The following is a 24,745-nucleotide window of genomic DNA, read 5'->3' as shown; positions in this document are numbered from 1 at the left end:
AGTATGTCAAGTGAAAAAATACAGACACAACAGAGTACATATTATATGATTTATTTCATACAAAGTTTTAAAGAAAGGCAAAATTAATCTATGATGTTAAAAGTCAGAATAGCTGTTGCTTTGGTGGGAGGATCGGATGGAAAGGAGGAGGAGGGAATTTTCTGGGGTGATGGAGATGTTTTATATCTTGATCTGGGTTATTGTTACGCAGGGACATAGATTTGCCACTTCTCTTTTCTGCTCCCCTCCACTAAATTTCATGTTTATTGCCCAGAAGCAGAAATATTTAGATACAGGCACACCTTGTTTTATTGAGCTTTGCAGTTATGTTGGGTTTTTTTTTTACAGATTGGATGTTTGCAGCAACCCTGCCTTGAGCTAATCTATTGGTGCAATTTTTCCAACAGCTATTGCTCACTTCATGTCTCTGCCACATTTTGGTAATTCTCGCAATATTTCAAACTTTTAAATTATTATTATATTTGTTATGGTTATCTGTGATCAGTGATCTTTGATGTTACTATTGTAATCGTCTTGTGGCACCACAAACTGTACCCGTATAAGACAGTGAACTTAATAAATACTGTGTGTGTCTGGCTACTCCACAAACCCACTGTTTCCCCATCTCTCTCCCTCTCCTCAGGGTTCCTTATTCCCTGAGACATAACAATATTGAAATTAGGCCAATTAATAACCCTACAATGACCTCTAAATATTCAAGTGAAAGGAAGAGTCACACATCTCTCACTTTATATCAAAAGCTAGAAGTGATTAAGTTTAGTGAGGAAGGCATGTCGAAAGCTGAGATAGGCTGAAAGCTGGGCCTCCTGCACCAAACAGTTAGCCAAATTGTGAATGCAAAGGAAAAGTTCTTAAAGGAAATTAATAGTGCGTCTCCAGTGAACACATAAATGATAAGAAAGAGAAACTGCCTTATCGCAGATATGGAGAAAATTTTAGTAATTTGGGTAGGAGATCAAACCAGTCACAACACTTCCCTAAGTCAAAGCCTAATCCAGAGCAAGGCCCTGGATTAATTCTTCAATTCTCCAAAGGCTGAGAGAGGTGAGTAAGCTGCAGAAGAAAAGTTTGAAGCTAGCAGAGGTTGGTTCATGAAGTTTAAGGAAAGAAGCTGTCTTCATAACATTAAAGTGCAAGGTGAAACAACAAGTACTGATATAGAAGCTGCAGCAAATTATCCAGAAGATCTAGCTAAGATAGTTAATAAAGGTGGCTACACCAAACAACAGATTTTCAATGTAGACAAAACAGCCTTCTATTGGAAGAAGATGCCACCTAGGACTTTCATAGCTACAGAGGAGAAGTCAATGCCTGCCTTCAAAGCTTCAAAGGACAGGCTGACTTTTGTTAGGGGTTAATGTAGCTGGTGACTTTAAGTTGAAGCTAATACTCATTTATCATTCAAAAACTCCTAGGGTCCTTAAGAATTATATTAAATCTACACTGCCTCTCTTCTATAAACGAAACAACAAAGCCTGGACGACAGCACATCTGTTTACAGCGTGGTTTACTGAATATTTAAGCCCACTGTTGAAAACTACTGCTCAGAAAAAAAGATTCCTTTCAAAATATTACTGCTTATTGGCAATGCACTTGGTCACCCAAGAGCCTTGATGGAGATGTACAATGAGATAAATGATGTTTTCATGCCTGCTAACACAAAATCCATTCTGTAGCCCATTGAGCACAGGGAACTCTGCTCAATATTATGTAACAACCTAAATGAGAAAAGAATTTGAAAAAGAATAGATACATGTATATGTATAACTGAAACACTTTGCTGTACAACTGAAACTAACACATTGTTAATCAGCTATACTCCAATATAAAATAAAAAGTTAAAAAAAGAAGTAATTTTAACATTCAAGTCTTATTACTTAAGAAATACATTTCATAAGGCTATAGCTGCCATATATATGGATCTGGGCAAAGTAAGTTGAAAATCTTCTGGGAAGGATTCACCATTCTAGATGCCATTAAGAATATTTGTGATCCATGGGAAGAGGTCAAAATATCAATATTAACAGAAGTCTGAAAGAAGTTGATTCCAACCTTTATGGATGACTTTGAGAAGTTCAAGACTTCAGTGAAGGAAGTAACTGCATATGTGGTGAAAATAGCACGAGAACTAGAATTAGAAGTGGAGCCTGAAGATGTGACTGAATTGTTGCAATTTCATGATAAAACTTACATGAATGAGGAGTTGCTTCTTATGGATGAGCAAAGAAAGTAGTTTCTTAACATGGAATCTACTCTTGGAGAGGACGCTATGAAGATTGTTGAAATGACAACAAAAGATTCAGAATATTACATAAACTTAGCTGACAAAGCAGTGGCAGAGTTTAAGACAATTGATTGCAATTTTGAAAGAAGATTTACTGTGGGTAAAATACTATCAAGCAGCATTACATGCTACAGAGAAATGATTGATGAAAGGAAGAGTCAATCAGTGTGGCAAAATTCATTCTTTCTTATTTTAAGAAATTGCCACAGCAGCCCCAAACCTTCAGCAGCCACTACCCTGATCAGTCAACTGCCATTGGTATTGAGGCAAGACCCTCCACCAGCAAAAAGATTATGACTTGCTAAATGCTCAGATGCTGGTTGGCATTTTTTAGCAATAAAGTATTTTCTAATTAGGTTTGTACATAATAGACATAATGCAAGTGCATACTTAATAGACTATAGTGTAGTGTAAACATAACTTTTATATGCACTGGGAAACCAAAAAATTCTGTGACTTGCTTTATTGTGATATTTGTTTTATTGTGGTGGTCTGGAACCAAACCCACAGTATCTTCAAGGTATGCCTGTATATGTTCTATGCTTCCACCCTACTAATAAATGTTCTTAGGATCTTACTTTTCACCCCAATTTGCTTATCAAGGTAATGTTTTTGAAGACACCCCCCTCAAAAATGAATTATAGTACCTGCTATTATACAATCTTTTCACACCTCTACATATGCGTAAGTTATTCAGAAAATATAGAAAATGGAAGCTAACATATATTGTGTATCTTCTATGTGTCAAGCATTGTCCTAGAGATTTTAATATATTGAGTTTGGTCCAGCAAACACGTTTTGAGCACCACCCAAGTGCCAAGTGCCCAAGATAGAGATTAAGTCACATCCCTGTTCTTGAGAGTTGCATCCTGGCCCACGAACAAATAATTTTCATACAATGAGAGAAATGCTATTACAAAGGAGGGGCTGGTTTAGGGGAGGGTTCATGGAGGAGATAAAGCCTGGAATGAATGTACTGAAGGATGAAGAAGAGAGCTAATCATGTACAGACTTTTCAATTTAAAATTCTGTGACATAACTTCCATTGTGCTTCTTAAGCAAATCACCTGAGGCTTTGTAGCAGGCAGGGCTTGTCACAAATATAGACAATAGATTGCCCAGGAAATGTGGAGAAGGGGAGATTCCTCTATACCACCTGTCTCCTACATTGGGGCTGAGTGTGTGGCCATAAACTCTATTGTCGTCAAGATAAGGGCTTCTCCAGACTGGCTGTAATGAACACCTCCTCGGTGACTCATTTCCTCTCTCCCACTGATAGGATTTGTTCCAGTATCTTGGGATATTACAGGGCTTGCTTGCAACAGTACTCATGGTCAATATCTCCATCAAATATAATACGACAATGTCCAAGCCTGTAAAAATGTGCACCCTAGCGGGGGCAAGGAGAAACTCTTCAATAGTTTCTTAAAATAATGAGGGGTTTATGCTGTTTTCTCAGGATTTAGGATTGGAAAACATTTCAAGACTCTCCTTCTCATTATATAATCACTTCAGATTTTTCCACATCCCTCTACCAGACTTTATTTTTCACATTCTCTTAAAGCACCTTTTTAAAAAATCTCTTTCTCTGATCATTCCATTAGGTACTCCCCACTCCCCTGCCCCTGCCTGATTGAGGTTCTTTTTTCATGCCAGTCTAACAGTACTAAAATGTTTAGCTGTCAAAAAGTAATCGACTTTTTTTTTTTGAATTCCCGAATTTTATTTTATTTATTTTTTTATACATCAGGTTCTTATTAGTTATCAATTTTATACATATTAGTGTATATATGTCAGTCCCAATCTCCCAAATCATCACACCACCACCTCCCCTGCCACTTTCCCCCCTTGGTGTCCATACATTTGTTCTCTACATCTGTGTCTCTATTTCTGCCCTGCAAACTGGTTCATCTGTACCATTTTTGTAGGTTCCACATGTATGCGTTAATGTACGATACTTGTTTTTCTCTTTCTGGCTTACTCCACTCTGTATGACAGTCTCTAGATCCATTCATGTCTATACAAATGACCCAATTTCGTTCCTTTTTATGGCTGAGTAATATTCCTTTATATATATGTACCACATCTTCTTTATCCATTCATCTGTCAATAGGCATTTAGGTTGCTTCCATGACCTGGCTGTTGTAAATAGTGCTGCAATGAACATTAGGGTGCATGTGTCTTTTTGAATTATGGTTTACTCTGGGTATATGCCCAGTGGTGGGATTGCTGGGTCATATGGTAATTCTACTTTTAGTTTCTTAAGGAACCTCCATACTGTTCTCCATAGTGGCTGTATCAATTTACATTCCCACCAACAGTGCAAGAGGGATCCCTTTTCTGCACACCCTCTCTAGCATTTGTTGTTTGTAGATTTTCTGATGATGCCCATTCTAACTGGTATGAGGTGATACCTCATTGTAGTTTTGATTTGCATTTCTCTAACAATTAGTGATGTTGAGCAGCTTTTCATGTGCTTCTTGGCCATCTGCATGCCTTCTTTGGCGAAATGTCTATTTAAGTCTTCTCCCCATTTTTGGATCAGGTTGTTTGTTTTTTAAATATTGAGCAGCATGAGCTATTTATATATTTTGGAGATTAATCCTTTGTCTGTTGATTTGTTTGCAAATATTTTCTCCCATTCTGAGGGTTGTCTTTTTGTCTTGTTTATGGTTTCCCTTGCTGTGCAAAAGCTTTTAAGTTTCATTAGGTCCCATTTGTTTATTTTTGTTTTTATTTCCATTACTCAAGGATGTGGATCAAAAAAGATCTTGCTGTGATTTATGTCAAAGAGTGTTCTTCCTATGTTTTCCTCTAAGAGTTTTATAGTGTCCAGTCTTACATTTAGGTCTCTAATCCATTTTGACTTTATCATTGTGTATGGTGTTAGGGAGTGTTCTAATTTCATTCTTTTACATGTAGCTGTCCGGTTTTCCCAGCACCACTTATTGAAGAGACTGTCTTTTCTCCATTGTATATTCTTGCCTCCTTTATCAAAGATAAGGTGACCATAGGTGCGTGGGTTTATCTCTGGGCTTTCTATTCTGTTCCATTGATCTATATTTCTGTTTTTGTGCCAGTACCATACTGTCTTGATTACTGTAGCTTTGTAGTATAGTCTGAAGGCTGGGAGCCTGATTCCTCCAGCTCCGTTTTTCTTTCTCAAGATTGCTTTGGCTATTCAGGGTCTTTTGTGTCTCCATACAAATTTTAAGATTTTTGTTCTAGTTCCGTAAAAAATGCCATTGGTAATTTGATAGGGATTGCACTGAATCTGTAGATTGCTTTGGGTAGTATAGTCATTTTCAAAATGTTGATTCTTCCAATCCAAGAACATGTAAATCTCTCCATCTGTTTGTATCATCTTTAATTTCTTTCATCAGTGTCTTATAGTTTTCTGCATACAGGCCTTTTGTCTCCCTAGGTAGGTTTATTCCTAGGTATTTTATTCTTTTTGTTGCAATGGTAAATGGGAGTGTTTCCTTAATTTCCCGTTCAGATTTTTCAACATTAGTATATAGGAATACAGGAGATTTCTGTGCATTAATTTTATATCCTGTTACTTTACCAAATTCATTGATTAGCTCTAGTAGTTTTCTGGTGACATCTTTAGGATTCTCTATGTATACTATCATGTCATCTGCAAACAGTGACAGTTTTACTTCTACTTTTCCATTTTGTATTCCTTTTATTTCTTTTTCTTCTCTGATTGCCATGGTTAGGACTTTCAAAACTATGCTGAATAATAGTGACAAGAATGGACATCCTTGTCTTGTTCCCCATCTTAGAGGAAATGCTTTCAGTTTTTCACCATTGAGAATGATGTTTGCTGTGGGTTTGTCATATATGGCCTTTATTATGTTGAGGTAGTTTCCCTCTATGCCCACTTTCTGGAGAGTTTTTATGGTAAATGGGTGTTGAATATTGTCAGAAGCTTTTTATGTATCTATTGAGATGATCATATGGTTTTTATTCTTCAATTTTGTCAGTATGGTGTATCACATTGATTGATTTGTATATATTGAAGAATCCTTGCATCCCTGGGATAAATCCCACTTGATTATGGTGTATGATCCTTTTAGTGTGTTGTTGGATTCTGTTTGCTAGTACTTTGTTGAGGATTTTTGCATCTATATTCATCAGTGATATTGGTCTGTAATTTTCTTTTTTTGTAGTGTCTTTGTCTGGTTTTGGTATCAGGGTGATAGTGGCCTCATAGAATGAGTTTGGGAGTGTTCCTTCCTCTGCAATTTTTTGGAAGAGTTTGAGAAGGTTGGGTGTTAGCTCTTCTCGAAATGTTTGATACAATTTACCTGTGAAGCCATCTGGTCCTGGACTTTTGTTTGTTGGAAGATTTTTAATCACAGTTTCAACTTCAGTGCTTGTGATTGGTCTGTTCATATTTTCTGTTTCTTCCTGGTTCAGTCTTGGAAGGTTATATATTTCTAAGAATTTGTCCATTTCTTCCAGGTTGTCCATTTTATTGGCATAGAGTTGCTTGTAGTAGTCTCTTAGGATGCTTTATATTTCTGCGGTGTCTGTTGTAACTTCTCCTTTTTCATTTCTAATTTTATTGATTTGAGTCCTCTCCCTCTTTTTCTTGATGAGTCTGGCTAATGGTTTATCAATTTTGTTTATCTTCTCAACGAACCAGCTTTTAGTGACCTTTGCTATTGTTTTCTTTGTTTCTATTTCATTTATTACTGTCTGATCTTTATAATTTCTTTCCTTCTACTAACTTTGGGTTTTGTTTGTCCTTCTTTCTCTAGTTCCTTTAGGTGTAAAGTTAGATTGTTTATTTGAGATTTTTCTTGTTTCTTGAGGTAGGCTTGTATTGCTATAAACTTCCCTCTTAGAACTGCTTTTGCTGCATCCCATAGGTTTTGGATCATCGTGTTTTTGTTGTAATTTTTCTCTAGGTCTTTTTTGATTTCCTCTTTGATTTCTTCAGTGATCTCTTGGTTATTTAGTAACGTATTGTTTAGCCTCCATGTGTTTGTGTTCTTTACATTTTTTTCCCCTGTAATTGATTTCTAAACTCATAGTGTTGTGGTCAGAAACGGTGCTTGATATGATTTCAATTTTCTTAAATTTACTGAGGATTGATTTGTGACCCAAGATGTGATCTATCCTAGAGAGTGTTCCATGTGCACTTGAGAAGAAAGTGTAATCTGCTGTTTTTGGAAGGAATGTCCTATAAATATCAACTAAATCTAGCTGGTCTGTTGTGTCATTTAAGCTTGTGTTTCCTTATTAATCTTCTGTTTGGATGATCTGTCCGTTGGTGTAAGTGAGGTGTTAAAGTCCCCCACTATTATTGTGTTACTGTTGATTTCCTCTTTTAGAGCTGTTAGCAGTTGCCTTATGTATTGGGGTGCTCCTATGTTGGGTGCATATATATTTATAATTGTTATATCTTCTTCTTGGATTGATCCCTTGGTCATTATGTAGTGTCCTTCCTTGTCTCTTGTAACATTCTTTATTTTAAAGTCTATTTTATTGGGTATGAGTATTGCTATTCCAGCTTTCTTTTGATTTCCATTTGCATAGAATATCTCTTTCCATCCCCTCACTTTCGGTCTGTATGTGTCCCTAAGTCTGAAGTGGGTCTCTTGTAGACAGCATATATATGGGTCTTGTTTTTGTATCCATTCAGTGAGCCTGCATCTTTTGGTTGGAGCATTTAATCCATTCACGTTTAAGGCAATTATCAATATGTATGTTCCTATTACCATTTTCTTCATTGTTATGGGTTTGTTTTTGTAGGTCCTTCTCTTCTCTTGTGTTGTAGAGCTGGTGTGGTGGTGCTGAATTCTCTTAGCTTTGGCTTGTCTGTAAAGCTTTTGATTTCTCCATCAATCTGAATGAGATCCTTTCTGGGTAGAGTAATCTTGGTTGTAGGTTCTTCGCTTTCATCACTTTAAATATATCATGCCACTCCCTTCTGGCTTGTAGAGTTTCTGCTGAGAAATCAGCTGATAACCTTATGGGAGTTCCCTTGCATGGTATTTGTCGTTTTTCCCCTATTGCTTTCAATACTTTTTCTTTGTCTTTAGTTTTTGTCAATTTGATTACTATGTGTCTCAGCGTGTTTCTCCTTGGGTTCATCCTGCCTGGGACTCTCTGTGCTTCCTGGACTTGGGTGGCTATTTCCTTTCCCATGTTAGGGAAGTTTTTGACTATAATCTCTTCAAATATTTTCTCGGGTCCTTTCTCTCTCTCTTCTCCTTCTGGGACCCCTATAATGTGAATGTTGTTGTGTTTAATGTTGTCCCAGAGGTCTCTTAGGCTGTCTTCATTTCTTTCCATTCTTTTTTCTTTATTCTGTCCCATGGCAGTGAATTCTACCATTCTGTCTTCCAGGTCACTTATCCATTCTTCTTCTTTTTTTTTTTTAATTTTAGAATTTTATTTATTTATTTATACAGCAGGTTCTTATTAGTTATCCATTTTATACATATTAGTGTATATATGTCAATCCCAATCTCCCAATTCATCTCACCACCACCACCCCACCCCTGCCACTTTCCCCCCGTGGTGTCCATACATTTGTTCTCTATATCTGTGTCTCCATTCTTATGCCTCAGTTATTCTGCTATTGATTCTTTCTGCTGTATTTTTCATTTCAGTTATTGTATTGTTCATCTCTGTTTGTTTGTTCTTTAATTCTTCTAGGTGTTTGTTCTTTAATTCTTCTAGGTCTTTGTTAAACATTTCTTGCATATTCTCGATCTTTGCCTCCATTCTATTTCTGAGGTCCTGGATCATCCTCACTAACATTATTCTGAATTTTTTTTCTGGAAGGTTGCCTATCTCTGCTTCATATAGTTGTTTTTTCTGGGGTTTTATCTTGTTCCTTCATCTGGTACATAGCCCTCTGCCTTTTCATCTTGTCTATCTTTCTGTGAATGTGGTTTTTGTTCCCCAGACTGCAATATTGTAGTTCTTCTTGCTTCTGCTGTCTGCCCTCTCACAAAATAACTGACTTTTTCAAAAAACTTCTAGTAGTCACCAAGGGTAAAGTATGAAACTCCTTACTAGTTAAAATGGATAGTAGGTGAGTTCCTGTCATACTAAAGCTGGAGACAGTTTTTGCTTGACCTCAAATGATGAAGCAGTGAAAAGTTCTACTATCTGACTCAAAATGGAGTTCATTGGTCATTTGAAGAAGAAGGCAAAGGGTCACTGCAATCCAAGGTTCAATTAGGGAAACTGGTGTCAGAAAACATCCTGCAGATATGATGAAGATTTCTTACTGAAGTGTAACCTAGGTGTCAGCTTGGTGATCTAATTAAATTTGACTCAAATCCAAGTTCTATAGCTTTCCTCCGAAACTTCTCACATTTCCTTCAAGTTCTCAGGACTTACTTCTACAAAGTTGCTCTCCATTTCTAAGCTCCCTCAAAAATAAGAACAAATTCTCTTTTGTTTCATATCAATCTGCTTCTATAAGAAATCCACTCCCCTCCTCTTGGTCTTTCCTGTCCAGTGTGGTAGCCACTAACCACATGTAGCTGCTTAAATTTAAATTTAATTGACAAAAATTAAATAAAATTAAAAATTCAACTCTTCATTTTCACTAGCCATATTCCAAGTGCTCAGTGGCCATATGTGGTTAGTGGCTACCGCATGGATAGCACACTTTAGGACATATCACTTATCACAGAAAATCTTATGGGGCATTTGTACTAGTGTGTCATGAATTGATGTGTGCTCACTGAATATTTGTGGATATATGTCAAGAGGTCATATTTCTACTTTCCATCAGAAAATTCACTTTGATCTAAACATTTTTAACCACCGTTCTCTTTTCAGCAATGTACCCTCCGTCTATAGTGATATTTCAGTGTACATGTTTCCACTTGGAGGAGTTTCTTAGGAAGCAAAGTAGAATCATCACATAGATGACAATAAGATGCTTTCAAGTGGGTTTAGAGCATGAATTTTTCCAAGAGAAGAAGTAAAACATTTCTCCCTGAAAAAGTGGTGAATGTCAAAAAAACAACAAAAAACAAACAACAAAAAAAAGTTAAGGGAAGCTTTTGTCTGGGAAAAAGAAAGATATGAGTGAGCTTGCTTGTTCTCTAGAAGAAAACATCTAAGAAGAAAAGGGGCAGGTTTGGAAGCAACTACTCTTTCTTAGGTCACTGGTCAGATTAGCACTAAAACCTCCTGAGCATAAGGTTATAGAGGCATGATCCCAGACCTGAAGTAGCTAAAAGATTTATTAGGAATCAGGCAGAAAACAGAATTTAAATACAGGTATGTGCTCTTCAATAAGTGGTGCTGGGAAAACTGGACAGCTACATGTAAAAGAATGAAATTAGAACACTCCCTGACACCATTCACAAAAATAAACTCAAAATGGATTAAAGGCCTAAATGTAAGGCCAGACACTATAAAACTCTTAGAGGAAAACATAGACAGAACACTCTATGACATAAATCACAGCAAGATCCTTTTTGACCCACCTCCTAGAGAAATGGAAATAAAAACAAAAATAAACAAATGGGACCTAATGAAACTTAAAAGCTTTTGCACAACAAAGGAAACCATAAACAAGACGAAAAGACAACCCTCAGAATGAGAGAAAATACTTGCAAACAAAGCAACTGACAAAGGATTAATCTCCAAAATATACAAGCAGCTCATGTAGCTCAATATCAAAAAAACAAAGAACCCAATCCAAAAATGGGCAGAAGACCTAAATAGACATTTCTCCAAAGAAGATATACAGATTGCCAACAAACACATGAAAGGATGCTCAACATCACTAATCATTAGAGAAATGCAAATCAAAACTACAATGAGGTATCACCTCACACCAGTCAGAATGGCCATCACCAAGAAATCTATAAACAATAAATTCTGGAGAGGGTGTGGAGAAAAGGGAACCCTCTTGCACTGTTGGTGGGAATGTGAATTGATACAGTCACTATGGAGAACAGTATAGAGGTTCCTTAAAAAACTAAAAATAGAACTACCATATGACCCAGCAATCCCACCACTGGGCATATGCCCAGAGAAAACCATAATTCAAAAAGAGTCATGTACCACAATGTTCACTGCAGCTCTATTTACAATAGCCAGGACATGGAAGCAACCTGAGTGTCCATCAACAGATGAATGGATAAAGAAGATGTGGCACATATATACAATGGACTATTACTCAGCCATAAAAAGAAACGAAATTGAGTTATTTGTAGTGAGGTGGATGGACCTAGGGTCTGTCATACAGAGTGAAGTAAGTCAGAAAGAGAAAAACAAATACTGTATGCTAACACATATTTATGGAATCTTAAAAAAAAATGGTTCTGAAGAACCTAGTGGCAGGACAGCAATAAAGACACAGACGTAGAGAGTGGACTTGAGGACACGGGGAGGGGGAAGGGTAAGCTGGGACAACGTGAGAGAGTGGCATGGACATATATACACTACCAAATATAAAACAGATAGCTAGTGGGAAGCAGCCACATAGCACAGGGAGATCAGCTCGGTGCTTTGTGACCACCTAGAGGGTGGGATAGGGAGGGTGGGAGGGAGGGAGACGCAAGAGAGAGGAGATATGGGGATATATGTATAGCTGATTCACTTTGTTATAAAGTAGAAACACACCATTGTAAAGCAATTATACTCCAATAAAGATGTTAAAAAAAAAAGATAAATATGTAGTATGAATAAACTGCTTATCATAGTGCCTGACAGCAAGAAAGCACTTTGTACATGGAAGCTGGTGATAGTGGTAGCAGAAGCACCAACAGTGGCATTGTTACTGACCAGGGTTCTTGGCCTCCTTAATCAATAGAAATTCATCAGAGGCCAGACAAGAAATTCAGGCAAGGCTTTATTGGGGCCCCTGCTGCAGCAGGCGGGAGCAAGAACAAACAACAGGTTCCCTTGCTTGCTCGTTCCCTGAGTGGGGGCGAGCTTGTTCTTAATATGGGGTGAGGGTAGGGGTGTGTCCAGGGGTTGGGCCAGAGGGGTGGCTTAGGTGTTTTGCTCACCCCTTAGGTGGTGGTGTGCGCAGGGGGCATGCGCAGTCCCCTGCTTTTGCTCCAGGCTCTTCAAAAGCGGCCGTTGGGTTTTTTGGTCTCTTTGTATCTTTTGTCCAGAATTTGCACCAGCTGAGCATGCGCACAGTTATGTTTAGTCCCATACAGCTTTTTTGTATTTTGTTGCTTGAGGAGAGGTGTGTCCAGGTGCAAGCATTGCAGCACCGCAGCAAAGGGTCCCAGATCCCAGCCTGCCTCAGCATAAAGACGTTCTTTTTATTTAACATCAAATGATGTTTGTATTTCTAAAGGTAGTAGAAGATGAGGTATTTAAGCACATGAGTGTCTACGTTGTTTGTTCCTAGTACATTTGATGTACCCCTTTGTTACCAAACCCAGGTTCGGTTGCTTCTTGCTCAAGAGCCAATAATTCGAGAGGCAAGTGTCAGTAGAAAGGAAAGGTGCTTTAATCAGAAAAGCCAGCAATCTAGGGAGAAGGTGGACTTGTGTCCAGAGACCAACTCCGAAGATTCTGCTCAGCCATGACGGTTTTTAAAGGAGAAAAAGGAGGAAGAATCTCAATGAATCATCGACGCAGGAAGTTGGATTCTGCATCATTCCCCGTTGCTTGCAGACTGGCTGACTCTTCAGATGTTATCTTGCCTGCATGATCAGCCTGCAGGATTGCTAAGGGGGCTGTTGAGAATAGAGAGCTCATCATTTTTTAACTGCTTCATACTTCATTCTTACTTCCTTTTATCTAGGAAAAGAGTCAGCAAGTTAGACAAGGCATGGTGTGCATTCAAGAGAGCATAAGTCAGGAGTTAGGTTAAATTGCCTAGTGAGCTCATTCCTATAGTTAAGTTCTTTTAAGGTTAGAGGGGAACAGAAATGGGCAAACAGGAAAGGGGCAAAAGAGCTGCTTTCACCTTGAAACTTTGCCTGCTGTGCCTCAGCTGGGTTAGCCATTGTCCGTCATTCACAGGTACAAAGCATAACACAAGCAAAGGATCTATGTCAATAATGAGCGTCATGTTCCAAGATGGAGCTGAGGCTGCTGCACCGGAAGCTGCGTCTCAATAGGACCGTAAGACCAGGTTGTGAGCGCCTTTAAATGTCAAACTGAGTGGAGAGCTTATCTGAAAGCAACAGGAAGCCCCTGGAGATTTATAGGCAAGGAATGAAGTAGAACAGAAGAGTGGGGCAAGCAAGTGACAACAGTGTCATCTCAGTAGGGAGAGAGGAAATGCTCTGTGACCACAAAAAAGTCTATGAACATGCGCTGGGGGTGGAAAGACCCCTGCACCCACCAAGAGCATTGGAGTGCCGCCACACTGGCACAAAGTCCACATTTCCTAGCTTGGCATCCCCTTCATCCTCTGGGCCCTCTGTGTTTCCAGACATCTCCGCTTCTTCAGAAACCTCAGTTTCAGTGATGCGGCCCGTTCACCAACCCACCAGCCAGAGGAGCTTGTGCCTTTCTTGATCACAGCTTCCCTGGCTTCTGGGCCCTGACTGTCTCCTTCTCTTCTACAGTGCTTGCCTGACAGATGCCCTACAGTTAAGGCAAACTTAAGTGCTTGCTCTTGCTGCCACCGTTCCTCTGCTCACCCACCCCCTTCGCCTAAAATGTCCCCCTCCCCTTGCTACTGACTCTCAGCCCCCCTATTCTCAAGTTCCAGCCAAGTTGCCATCTAACCTGTCCTGCGTCCCCCTAGCCAAAACACCACTCCCTCCTTGTAATGCCTAAAACTACCAATTTATGCCCCTCACCCACTCTTGTGAGGTCTTGAATTATAGCTGCTTGATCTTGCTACCAGTGTGGGGATTCTGCTATAGTTGCTGAGGATGTCTGTTCCAATTATGTATTCCATAACTGGGGAGATTACCACAAGATGGGCTTGGGGACCCACTGGGTCCACTGTGAAGTAGTCCTGAGCTAAAACACCATTGATCACCCGACCTCCATAAACCCCTTCTCTGACTGGCAGACCACAGTGATGTCTGGGGTCTCCTGGAATCAGTGTCAGTTCAGAGCCAGTGTCCAGTAATCCTCAAAGAGCTGATTACATCCTTTCCCCCAATGCACAGTTACTCTGGTAAAAGCCCACAGTCCTCTTTGGAGAAGGCTATGAGAAAGATGAACAGCAGCAGGGAGGGATCCTTCCTCCAGGGCACTTAGCCTTCCCTCCATTCAAGGTGAGCCAGGTCTTAAACTGGCTCAAGTGTAGGAATTGCTTCTCTTTGCCATCATAACTTGTAATTGCCATTTGTTTGTGCGCAGCCATCATCCTGAGACCTAGCTGTGCTACTGGATGGTTTTACTACAAGTCCTGTTGCTAGGGATACTTCCAGAAGCTGAGGAACTGGTCTGATGCTGAGGTAAGAAATCTGGCCCATGCTTGGAGAGGCTTCTCTAAAGCAAGGGGCCACTCAAAGCTCCAGGTATCATTCAACTCAGAGCCAAGGGTCCTTCCTTGGCATCCTGAGAAATAACCTGGCTGGTGAAATGGAGAATAGAGGGTTATGTGCTTAACTCCTTTAATCATGTGAGCATTGATGGAGCATGTGCTATATAGGCCCAGACTCTGGATGGGCTGCAAAGACATGAAGATGAGCAAGAAACAGCTTGCCCTCAAGGAGTTCACTGTCAGGGAGAAAGACAGAAATACATAAATCCAAAGACAATGAGATGAGGAACTTACAGAAAGAACAAGTGAATTGCCATACAAGATCTACCAGCAAGAGAGCCGTGTGTAGACAGCCTCAGAGCCACCTGACGGACAGCGAAGCATTCCAGGCAAATGCAAGGCCTCACTGTTACAATAACCTAACAAATGTATTGGTTTTATTTCACTGAGGCTTTTCTAAGAGATACCCACATAGCCAGTCAGAATAAGTTACCTCAGAGTGTTGGGAGTCGTGCTGCTGTGTCTCTGAATTGTGGTTGTTAAACTGAAGTGACTGACCGGGGAGCTACATGGGGAAATGGGGTGTGATCTGGGCCTAGAATGGCCTCAGAATCGCTGTAAATCAATAACTCAGAATGAGGAAGCACCTATCACGTGATAGCTACTGAGGATGCAAAGGTCTTTTCTGGCCTTAAAAAGTGCAGAACTGATGCAAGATTGTGACATTTAAACAAAAAATTGCAATGCAGTAAGAGCATAAGTGACTTTCCCAAGATTACACCGAGAATAACCAGCAGAGCAAACCCAGGGAAGCTGGCCCCAATGCAATGCTTTCCTAAGCAGATGTGAATGATAGCAAAAAAGATAAAAAGACCCAAACACAGAAAGGGCCGCCCGGATTCTGTCCACTGAAAGAAGAAAAAGCTCATGGACAGCAGTGGACTTCTCCTCAGTTCTTGGGAAGCAACCTGGAGAAATCCTGGACAGATGTTTGTACTGCCTGTCCCTGGAGAGTCCAACACTAATTCTACCAAAACAAAGAGGAAGATATCTGGGGGGCTTTGGAATAATATAGACCTGAGTTTAAAGCACGCTCTGCCACGCATTAGTTGCAGCTATACCTCGCTTTACCAGTTTTCTTCTGTAAAATGGGGATGACACTTTTATCCCATGGGGTTGTTGGGAGGATTCATGAAAAGAACTTGCAAAAAGCCTGTGGCACACGGTGGATGCTCAATTCAGGTTTTCAAGGCAAAAACGATCCACAAGATTGATACCAAACCTTACCAGAGTTAACCACTCCTGAACCAGAGTGCAGAGAAGGTGCCGGGAAGGACCAGAGAAATTGACACCACGGCCGCTGTGCTCCTTGGTTCCTAGCTGGCATCTTAGTTCACAAGACTCCTGGAGGTGATGGAGGTGGCAGTTAAAACGACAGGAAGACCTGATATTGGGCCGAAGAGGCAGCACTCTGAGTTCTAGCTGTGTGAACTGACAGGAAAGGGAAACATCATTTAAACAGACAGAGCCTGTTGCCTCTTCTGTCCCAGGAATCTTTTGTGACTGGTACACTCACTACACATTGACTGGTAATCCAGCTTCCGTGCATCACAAATTTAAAAGTCAAATGAAATTACGGGTATATGGATGGACCTAGAGTCTGTCATACAGAGTGAAGTAAGTGAGAAGGAGAAAAACAAATACCGTATGCTAACACATATATATGGAATCTTAAAAAAAAACAAAAGAAAGGTTCTGAAGAACCTAGGGGCAGGACAGGAAGAAAGACGCAGACGTAAAGAGTAGACTTGAGGACACGGGGAGGGGGAAGGGTAAGCTGGGATGAAGTGAGAGAGTGGCATGGACATATATACACTACCAAATGTAAAATAGATAGCTAGTGGGGAGCAGACGCATAGCACAGGGAGATCAGCTCGGTGCTTTATGACCACCTAGAGGGGTGGGGTAGGGAGGGTGGGAGAGATGCAAGAGGGAGGAGATATGGTGATATATGTATATGTATAGCTGATTCACTTTGTTATACAGCAGAAACTAACACAACACTGTAAAGCAATTATACTCCAATAAATATGTTAAAAAATGAAGTAAAAAAAAGAAATTATGGGTATAAAAACATTCTTGTATTATCAAGTGGTTGGTAAATTATCACTAAGCAGTCACCACATCTAGTCCTGAGCAAGTTCAAAGGCAAACATGAGAGTAGCAACCACAGCCAAAACCATGTTTTTATTAAATTAATTTGTTTTATTATGTAGGCAGATCCTGTAACACAGCCCCAAAAGAGCATAAAGTATATATCTCTGTCTAGCTATAAAATGTGCGTATATAAAATAATTTTTTTATTTGGGCAGTAGGTGTCTTGTTAGAGAACAGCACATTTTACAATCAGTGGTTTCTTAGGTTTGTTGAAGTGCAGTATTATAATACATAATTATAACAATTCTATCCTCATAACAACTCCCTTGTGTAGCCCTAATTATTTCCTCCATTTACAGATAAGGAAGAGAGGTGAAGTGACTTGTCAAGGTCACATATACTAAAGACAGGCAAGACCAGGACCCCAGGCACTTCCACTGGCCCTAAAGCTCATGCCCTTGCCTCGAGCTGCCTCCCCCTCTGAGGCCTGACACCTGTGACAGTTGTGTTTTCTCCCAAGGTGACAGGAAGTCTTCTGTGGGGCTTAGATCCCAAAGGGAGGTGGGGGCTGTGTGTGCCCATGCTGCCTGGTGCTCTAGGGCTCTGAGGTGAGGGCCTTGCTTTTCTTTTTTTTTCTAATTTGTATTGAAATATAGTTGATTTACAATGTTGTGTTAGTTTCAGGTGTACAGCAAAGTGATTCAGTTATACATATATATACATATACATATTCTTTTTTAGATTCTTTTTTCTCATAATTTATTACAAGATATTGAGCTCCCTGTGCTATACAGTAGGTCCTTGTTGGTTATCTGTTTTACATATAGTAGTGTGTATATATTAATCCCAAGCTCCTAATTTATCCCTCCCCCCCCTTTCCCCTTTGGTAACCATAAGTTTGTTTTCTAACTCTGTGAGTCTATTTCTGTTTTGTAAATAAGTTCATTTGTATCATTTTTTAGATTCCACATACAATTGATATGATATTTGTCTTTCTCTGTCTGACTTACTTCGGTTAGTATGATAATCTCTAGGTCCACCCATGTTGCTGCAAATGGCACTATTTCATTCTTTTTTATGGCTGAGTAATATTCCATTGTGTATACGTACCACGTCTTCTTTTTTTTTTTTTTTAACTTTTGGGTTTATTTTATTTATTTATTTATTTATTTATTGCTGTGTTGGGTCTTCGTTTCTGTGCGAGGGCTTTCTCTAGTTGTGGCAAGTGGGGGCCACTCTTCATCATGGTGCGCAGGCCTCTCATTATCGTGGCCTCTCTTGTTGCGGAGCACAGGCTCCAGACGCGCAGGCTCAGTAGTTGTGGCTCACGGGCCTAGTTGCTCCGCAGCATGTGGGATCTTCCCAGACCAGGGCTCGAACCCGTGTCCCCTGCATTGGCAGGCAGACTCTCAACCACTGCGCCACCAGGGAAGCCCCCCACATCTTCTTTATCCATTCCTCTGTCGATGGATATTTAGGTTGTGGGCTGTGTTTTTAAACCTCACATCTCCTCCTTGCCCTCAGCTCGAGTGTCAGTCATATGGAAACGGAGCCCACCTGGCATCTATCCTGAATTTAAAGGAAGCCAGCACCATAGCAACGTACATAGGTGGCTGTCAAAGAAACAAGCCCGTATGGATCTGCCTGCATGACCTGCAGAAGGTAACCTCAGACTTGGCCCACAAATGGCACCTTGGGAAAGCCAGATAGATAGCCCCTCTCTGGGAAACAGCCCCAGGCCTACTGACAAGGGCACACACAACAGATCTTCTTCAGTCACCTGCCTCTGATTGATAGAGGCCAAAGCTTCAAGGTTAGGGAGGAAACAATTTTCTCCACTTACAGACCTATCTAATTAAAGTTCTCCCACATCTATCTTTGAACACAAAATTACCAGCTCTTCAGAGCCTTTAAAAAGAAGTTTGTGTAAGTATATACGGGTATATACAAATAAACACACACACACACAGACCCGTTATGAGACCAAGCTTAGTTAAACCCCCATTAGATCTTGAGTTAAAGTTGGAAACTTTCAGCTAAGCTTTTTGCTAGATGCTATCATGTTTTTTATGTTATCCTAAACTTTCTTCACTGGTCCCTCATTTTACCCACCTCAATACCTCATAGTAAGAAATGACATGTGAGGTTGCTGAGGTCTCTATGTGGGATCTGCAGTTTACAGATTCTTTGTGGGGCTTCTATGTTAACCCCAAAAAACACAAAGAATACAAGGAGAAAAACCCCAGACTTTCTGTTTCTTGATAAACTTTGCCATAGATGTTACATATATTTTATACAATGAATTTTACGTTTTTATATATTCACATTGCTATCAATCAGAGCTCTCTCATTCAGAGATAGGATAAATACTTACATCAATTTCTACCAGATTTTTTTTGTAATTTAATTTTTTTACCTTCGTGACTGAGGCTAATAAACAGTCTAACAAATTGTGCAATGTCTCTAGTTATCAAAGAAATGCAAATTAGAATAACAATATAATTTGACTTATCAGATTATTAGGCTTTTGCTTTGTCTTAATGAATAATATTTTTAAGGATAAGGAGAAATTTCCCAGTAAATGAGGATGTAAATTCCTACAAATGAACTGTTTTTGGAAAGCGGTTTGGCAATAAATATCAATATCCTCAAAATATTCATGCCCTTTGGCCATTAATTCTACTTCTGGGATTCTAGCTTTAAAGAATAATTTTAAGTTCAGAAACAGCTTTACAAATAAAGTGGTTCATAGCAGTATTCTTTGCAATACTTGTAAATTGGAAACAATGTAAACATCAATCAATAGGAGAATTAGTAAGGTAAATTATGGTGCATTCTTACCATTTAAAAATGTTTGGAATGCAAGATGCTACAAAATTGAATATATATTTTAAAGGCCACCACATTTTTCAGTATATAAAAATACTGTGATAGAGAAAAATGGTTTCACCAAAAGTAAATATGGTAAAATATTAGTAACGTTTTCCTCCTAGAGATTAAACAGAGTGACTTTCTTATTTTCCCGTCTTTACACATTTCTGTGCTTTCCCAGTTTTTACAATGAGAACCATGTTTTAAATGGGTCTGGGCTGTGAGCAGGTGGGCAGGCTGATGTGTACATGTCTCCCGTCTCCTGTCATTTGCAGGGGCAGCAGTGAAAGTGGCTCGATGGGGCCATGTATATTTACAGAACTATGTCTGGCAAGTCCATGGGTAGGAACAAGTACTATGCTGAGATGAACGCCAAGAACAGTAAGTTCTATTGCATCTCTTGCCAAATCGCAGCTCCTTCCCTTTCCCATTAAGAGCAAAGATGCACATTGACTCCTCTTTGCTCCATTTCACACCAGCAACTCTTTTTTTCTACAAGGCAATGGTCTTGTCGCAGACATTATTTACCGACCATTTTACAATCTTTGCCATATCACTGTACCAGCGGTTCAGTTATCAATATTTTCTTTAAATCCACTCACTTTTTTCTTTCTTTTTTTTTTATTTTTAATAACTCATTTTTAAATTGAAGTATAGTTGATTTACAATGCTGTGTTAATTACTCCTGTGCAGCAAAGTAACTACATTCACTTTTTTTCTTAAATATGTTTATCTTAAAATTCTGTTACATACCATGAGGGGGAAATATGTCACATTTGGGGAAAACCAGGCTACAGGGAGCAAATATATGTGACTCCTTTCTGGCTTCTTTATAGTTACGGTTCCCCATGAGCCCTGGAAACCTCGCCTTTGCCTGGGTCATTTCCTCATTTGTTTCTCGGAGGATGCAGTGCCCAGAACCTCAGCTGCAGGCTGCACACAATCACTGCAGCCTCATTTCTCTTGCCTGCCTTCATTCTTTGCTTTTTTAAGTCTTTGCTTTTTTAATGCTAATAAGCTAGGTTTTTCAGCCTTGGTACAAATGACATTTGAGGGTGGGTAATGCTTTGTGTTGGGGCCTGTCCTCTGCATTGTAGGTTGAGCATACCCTAGTCACTCACCAGCAGATGCCCGTAGCATCCACACAGACACAGGTTGTTACAACAAAAAATGTCTTCAGACTTTGCTAAATGTCCCCTAGGGGGACAAAATCACTCCTATTTGAGAACCACAGCTAATAAGTGATATGAAAAGAAAACAGAATGTCAAAGATAAAAAGCACACTTGATATGAAAGAGAACATCCCAGTGGGTTTAAAAAGTCATCATAGTGTCACTAAGACTCCCCCACTAGCCAGGGGGTGGGTCAGGGACACAGCCCGGACTGAGGACTCAGGTACCGGGGCTCAGGTGGAAAGGGACGTGGAACAGGGTTTACTGTTGTCTGAGGAATAAAGCTTATATGCACAAAAGAGTGAGAAAACTTTCTGACAGCAAAGGATGAATGATGGCCATGTGGAGACAAACTCTGAGGCAAGCTCTAGGCAAACCCTCAGAGGTAAGTGGGTCATATCACAGACCAAGGAAGGACTTTCCACAGTCTTGCAGAGACTACAGCTGCTGCTGTAAAAGGAATAATTCATCTCAGATGGAAGGAACACACCAAGACCAACAGGTAGAAGCTACCAAAATGTGGATTTCTATCCAAACTAAGGAAAAATATTTTGAACAATCAGCACTGTCCAAAAACATAATGGGCTACCCCAGGAAGTAGTGAGATACCCATCCCTAGAGTTAACCAAGCAAAAGTGGACATTGTAGTTGTTGTTGTAGTTGCAGCATTAAAAGTGTTAAAAGAGGCTCACAGCACATGAGAGTCAACTGAGGAACATTTTAAAAATATGAATTCCAGGGATTGCTTCAGACCGACAACATGAGAATCTCTAGGGCTGGATGCCGGACCAAGCTTCAGGGAAGCAAGGGACCAGATGCCTCCCAAAGTCCCTCCCATGACCCTAAGATTTCACTTGGACAAAGTTCTCAAACAAAAATCTTTCCCCTGTCAGTCCGTGTTTACATCAGCAAATTTCCCAACGACAAAGTTTCCCGTGTGGGGCTCAGAAGCCAGACGTCCACCTGAGAATGCCAGGCCATTGGACGCTACCCTTCCCATTCACTCAGCCCAGCTCTCCACTCTCAGAATACAGGCTCTCAAGGCAGAAAAGTACAAGGAATGAAGCAAGGATTAGAAACTGGTGAAGGTACAATAAAAGGACATTCCTTCAGCCTCCTCAATGTCACTTTATATTTGTATAACAGATTTAGCCTCACCAACTCAGTGGCTAAATTGTTTTTTTAAGATTCACAAGATTTTTTTAGGCCTCACACTCACATCCTGTGTGTGTGCCTGTCTGTGTGACTGGCCTTGTTCCTTTTTTCTATCTATTTAGAAAGACCCTGACCCTCTGGAAAATTGTATTTCATGGTGCCTCCTGACTTATCGCCTTGAGATATTGAATAATGATACCTAGGGTTCTATAACTGAAAAATAAATTTCATATGCAATATAGTTTAGGTCAAAACCCTGGGCTCTGCATTCTGAATGCCTGGGGTTAGGACTCCAGCTCCTTCTCTCAGCTGTGTGACCTTGACCAGATTTTTTACTTCTCTGTGCCTCAGATGCCACTCTGTAAAGGGGAAAAAATACTACTACTAATCATCGTAATATATGTCAAGTGCTTATCACGGTGCAGGCTTGGCTCGTGGCTCTCGTGGCCTGGAGGGGAGAGTGCACCCCTGCACTTGCCCCTCTGGTGTTGAAGAATGGAGGACGAGAGTGAAAAGAGATACCTCCCTAAATTAGTGCCCACAGGGGAGCTTGCTAACCCTTGGTTGTTTGATGCCTCGTGCCACGTTCTCTTTGCCCCGCACCATGACAGTGCCCAGAATGCTTGTATCTCCATCTCATTTGCACTCTGCGGCCCCGCTCTGGGGCCCGTGGCTGCAGGAGTGAGAAGGACCCATCCTCTATACCTCCCGAGAGCCAGGCACATGAGGCGGCGTGCCTCACCCCGCCTTGCCTGGCTCTGCCTCCATATGCCCTCTCTCTCAGGGCTCTCATCCCATCGACCTAGCACACACTGGTACTGGCGTCAGGGCCAGACCTGCAAGTCAGAGCCAGGCAGACATCCAGCTGGGGAACAATGCATCACTCTACGGCAGACGCCCCAGCATGAAAAGTGATTTTGTGGAGCTTGGTTTCTGGAAGGGAAATAATTGGACCTCTCTTCAAAAATACTTCAGTCCTTCAAAAGTCCTTCCTCTCAGTCCTTCTTTATAAATGAGTGGCCAGATGGGACACGGCTGGCTTCAGCAGCTTCCAATTCTTTGAACTTCGGGTGGGCTCTTTGTAGCTCCTCAGCTGTGGACGTCAGGAAAGATCACCGTCTGTTCCTTACAGCATCCTGTTTCAGACACAAAAGAGCCTCTCATTTTCAGTTGGTTTATGTCAAGCCCTGCCTTCCCTCAAAAGCAGTGCTGGTGTGGAGTGTCTGCAATTGTGTGTGACGTTTAAATTATTTTTCTTTCCATTAGCAAAGTTAGTACCTCTTTTAGTCAGGATTCCCCAGAGAAATGGAAGAACTAGAAGGGAGAGAGAGAGAGAGAGATTGATTTATCTTAAGGAATTGGTTCATGCGATTATGGGGCTGGCAAATCTGAGGTGCACAGAGCAGGTCAGCAGGCTGGACGTCCCTGTGAGTTGATGCTGCAGTCTTGAGGCTGACGGTAGTCTGAAGGCAGAATTCCTCCCTCTTCCGTGGACCTCAGTCTTTTCTCTTAAGGCCTTCACTGATTGGCTGATTACTACATTACGGAGGGTAATCCGCTTTACACAAAGTCTGCTGATTTAAATGCTCATCACATCTAAAAAGAAAAATACCTTCACAGCAAAATGTAGACTGCTGTTTGACCAAACAACTGGGCACCACATGCTAGCCAAGCTGACCGGTAAAATTATGTACCTTATCCGTGGGTGCAAGCAAAACACCCCGAGGAGGGCTTCCCTGGTGGCGCAGTGGTTGAGAATCTGCCTGCCAATGCAGGCGACACGGGTTCGAGCCCTGGTCTGGGAAGATCCCACATGCCGTGGAGCGACTAGGCCCGTGAGCCACAATTGCTGAGCCTGAGCGTCTGGAGCCTGTGCTCCGCAACAAGAGAGGCCGCGATAGTGAGAAGCCCGCGCACCGCGATGAAGAGTGGCCCCCACTCGCCGCAACTAGAGAAAGCCCTCGCACAGAAACGAAGACCCAACTCAGCCATAAATAAATAAATAAATAAATAAATAAAAAATAAGATTTAAAAAAACCCGGTGTTGGCCTGTCCAGGAGGCTAAAAAAAACAAAACAAAACAAAAAAAAACACCCCGAGGACACTGATAAGCTCAATACACAATCAAACAGATTTAAAGGTCCGTTTATTTTCTTACAGATTTTTTAACTTGGAACAGCAAAGAATGCAGCAAGCTCCAACACTTCCTATGCAAGTACCGACAATAGAGCAAGAATCAAGATCCTGCCAACCCTTGCTCAAGCCCCTTTCCTCTTCCTTATCTGCCATGCTGGCGATCTGATCATTGTCTCGGAGAGTATACATAGCAGCTAAGACTGATGAGGGCCTTACTGCACTGACATTTTTAAGCTCAGGGGCAGGGACGTCCACATTGGTATGACTGTCTTCTAGCTCTAAATGTTCACCCCACAACCCCTTTCCGTGGTACTCTCCTCCTCCCCACCTCTAGCTGCCCTCAGCAGACGAGGGGTATGCATCTCCCACCGATGAAAGAGCCAGGTCTTTGGCCATCGGGGATAAAGGTTTGATGACAGGAGAAAGAAACTCAGGAAAGAGCCTCCAGCCCTCTTCTGCGTCTGCATCCCTCTGCCCTCTCCCTGTGGCCCTCATCCTCCGCAGCCACCTGCTTATTGTTCCATTTGCCATGGGGAACATTTACCA

General features: G+C 40.8%; 1 protein-coding gene across 1 annotated transcript; it reads left to right on the top strand.

The window, feature by feature from the left end:
- Positions 1-13,339: 13,339 nt before the first annotated feature.
- REG4 (regenerating family member 4) lies at positions 13,340-24,291 on the top strand. Its single transcript, XM_007169612.1, is given in 5 exon segments — positions 13,340-13,397; positions 14,582-14,679; positions 18,390-18,527; positions 20,012-20,117; positions 24,224-24,291. Coding segments are annotated over 5 exon segments (468 nt in total).
- The last annotated feature ends 454 nt before the right edge of the window (positions 24,292-24,745 follow it).

The sequence above is a fragment of the Balaenoptera acutorostrata genome, chromosome 1 (genome assembly GCF_949987535.1).
Source record: "Balaenoptera acutorostrata chromosome 1, mBalAcu1.1, whole genome shotgun sequence".
Lineage (NCBI taxonomy): Eukaryota > Metazoa > Chordata > Mammalia > Artiodactyla > Balaenopteridae > Balaenoptera > Balaenoptera acutorostrata.
The sequence above is the reverse complement of the archived record's forward strand: the minus strand, read 5'-3'. Positions and strand labels throughout refer to the sequence as shown.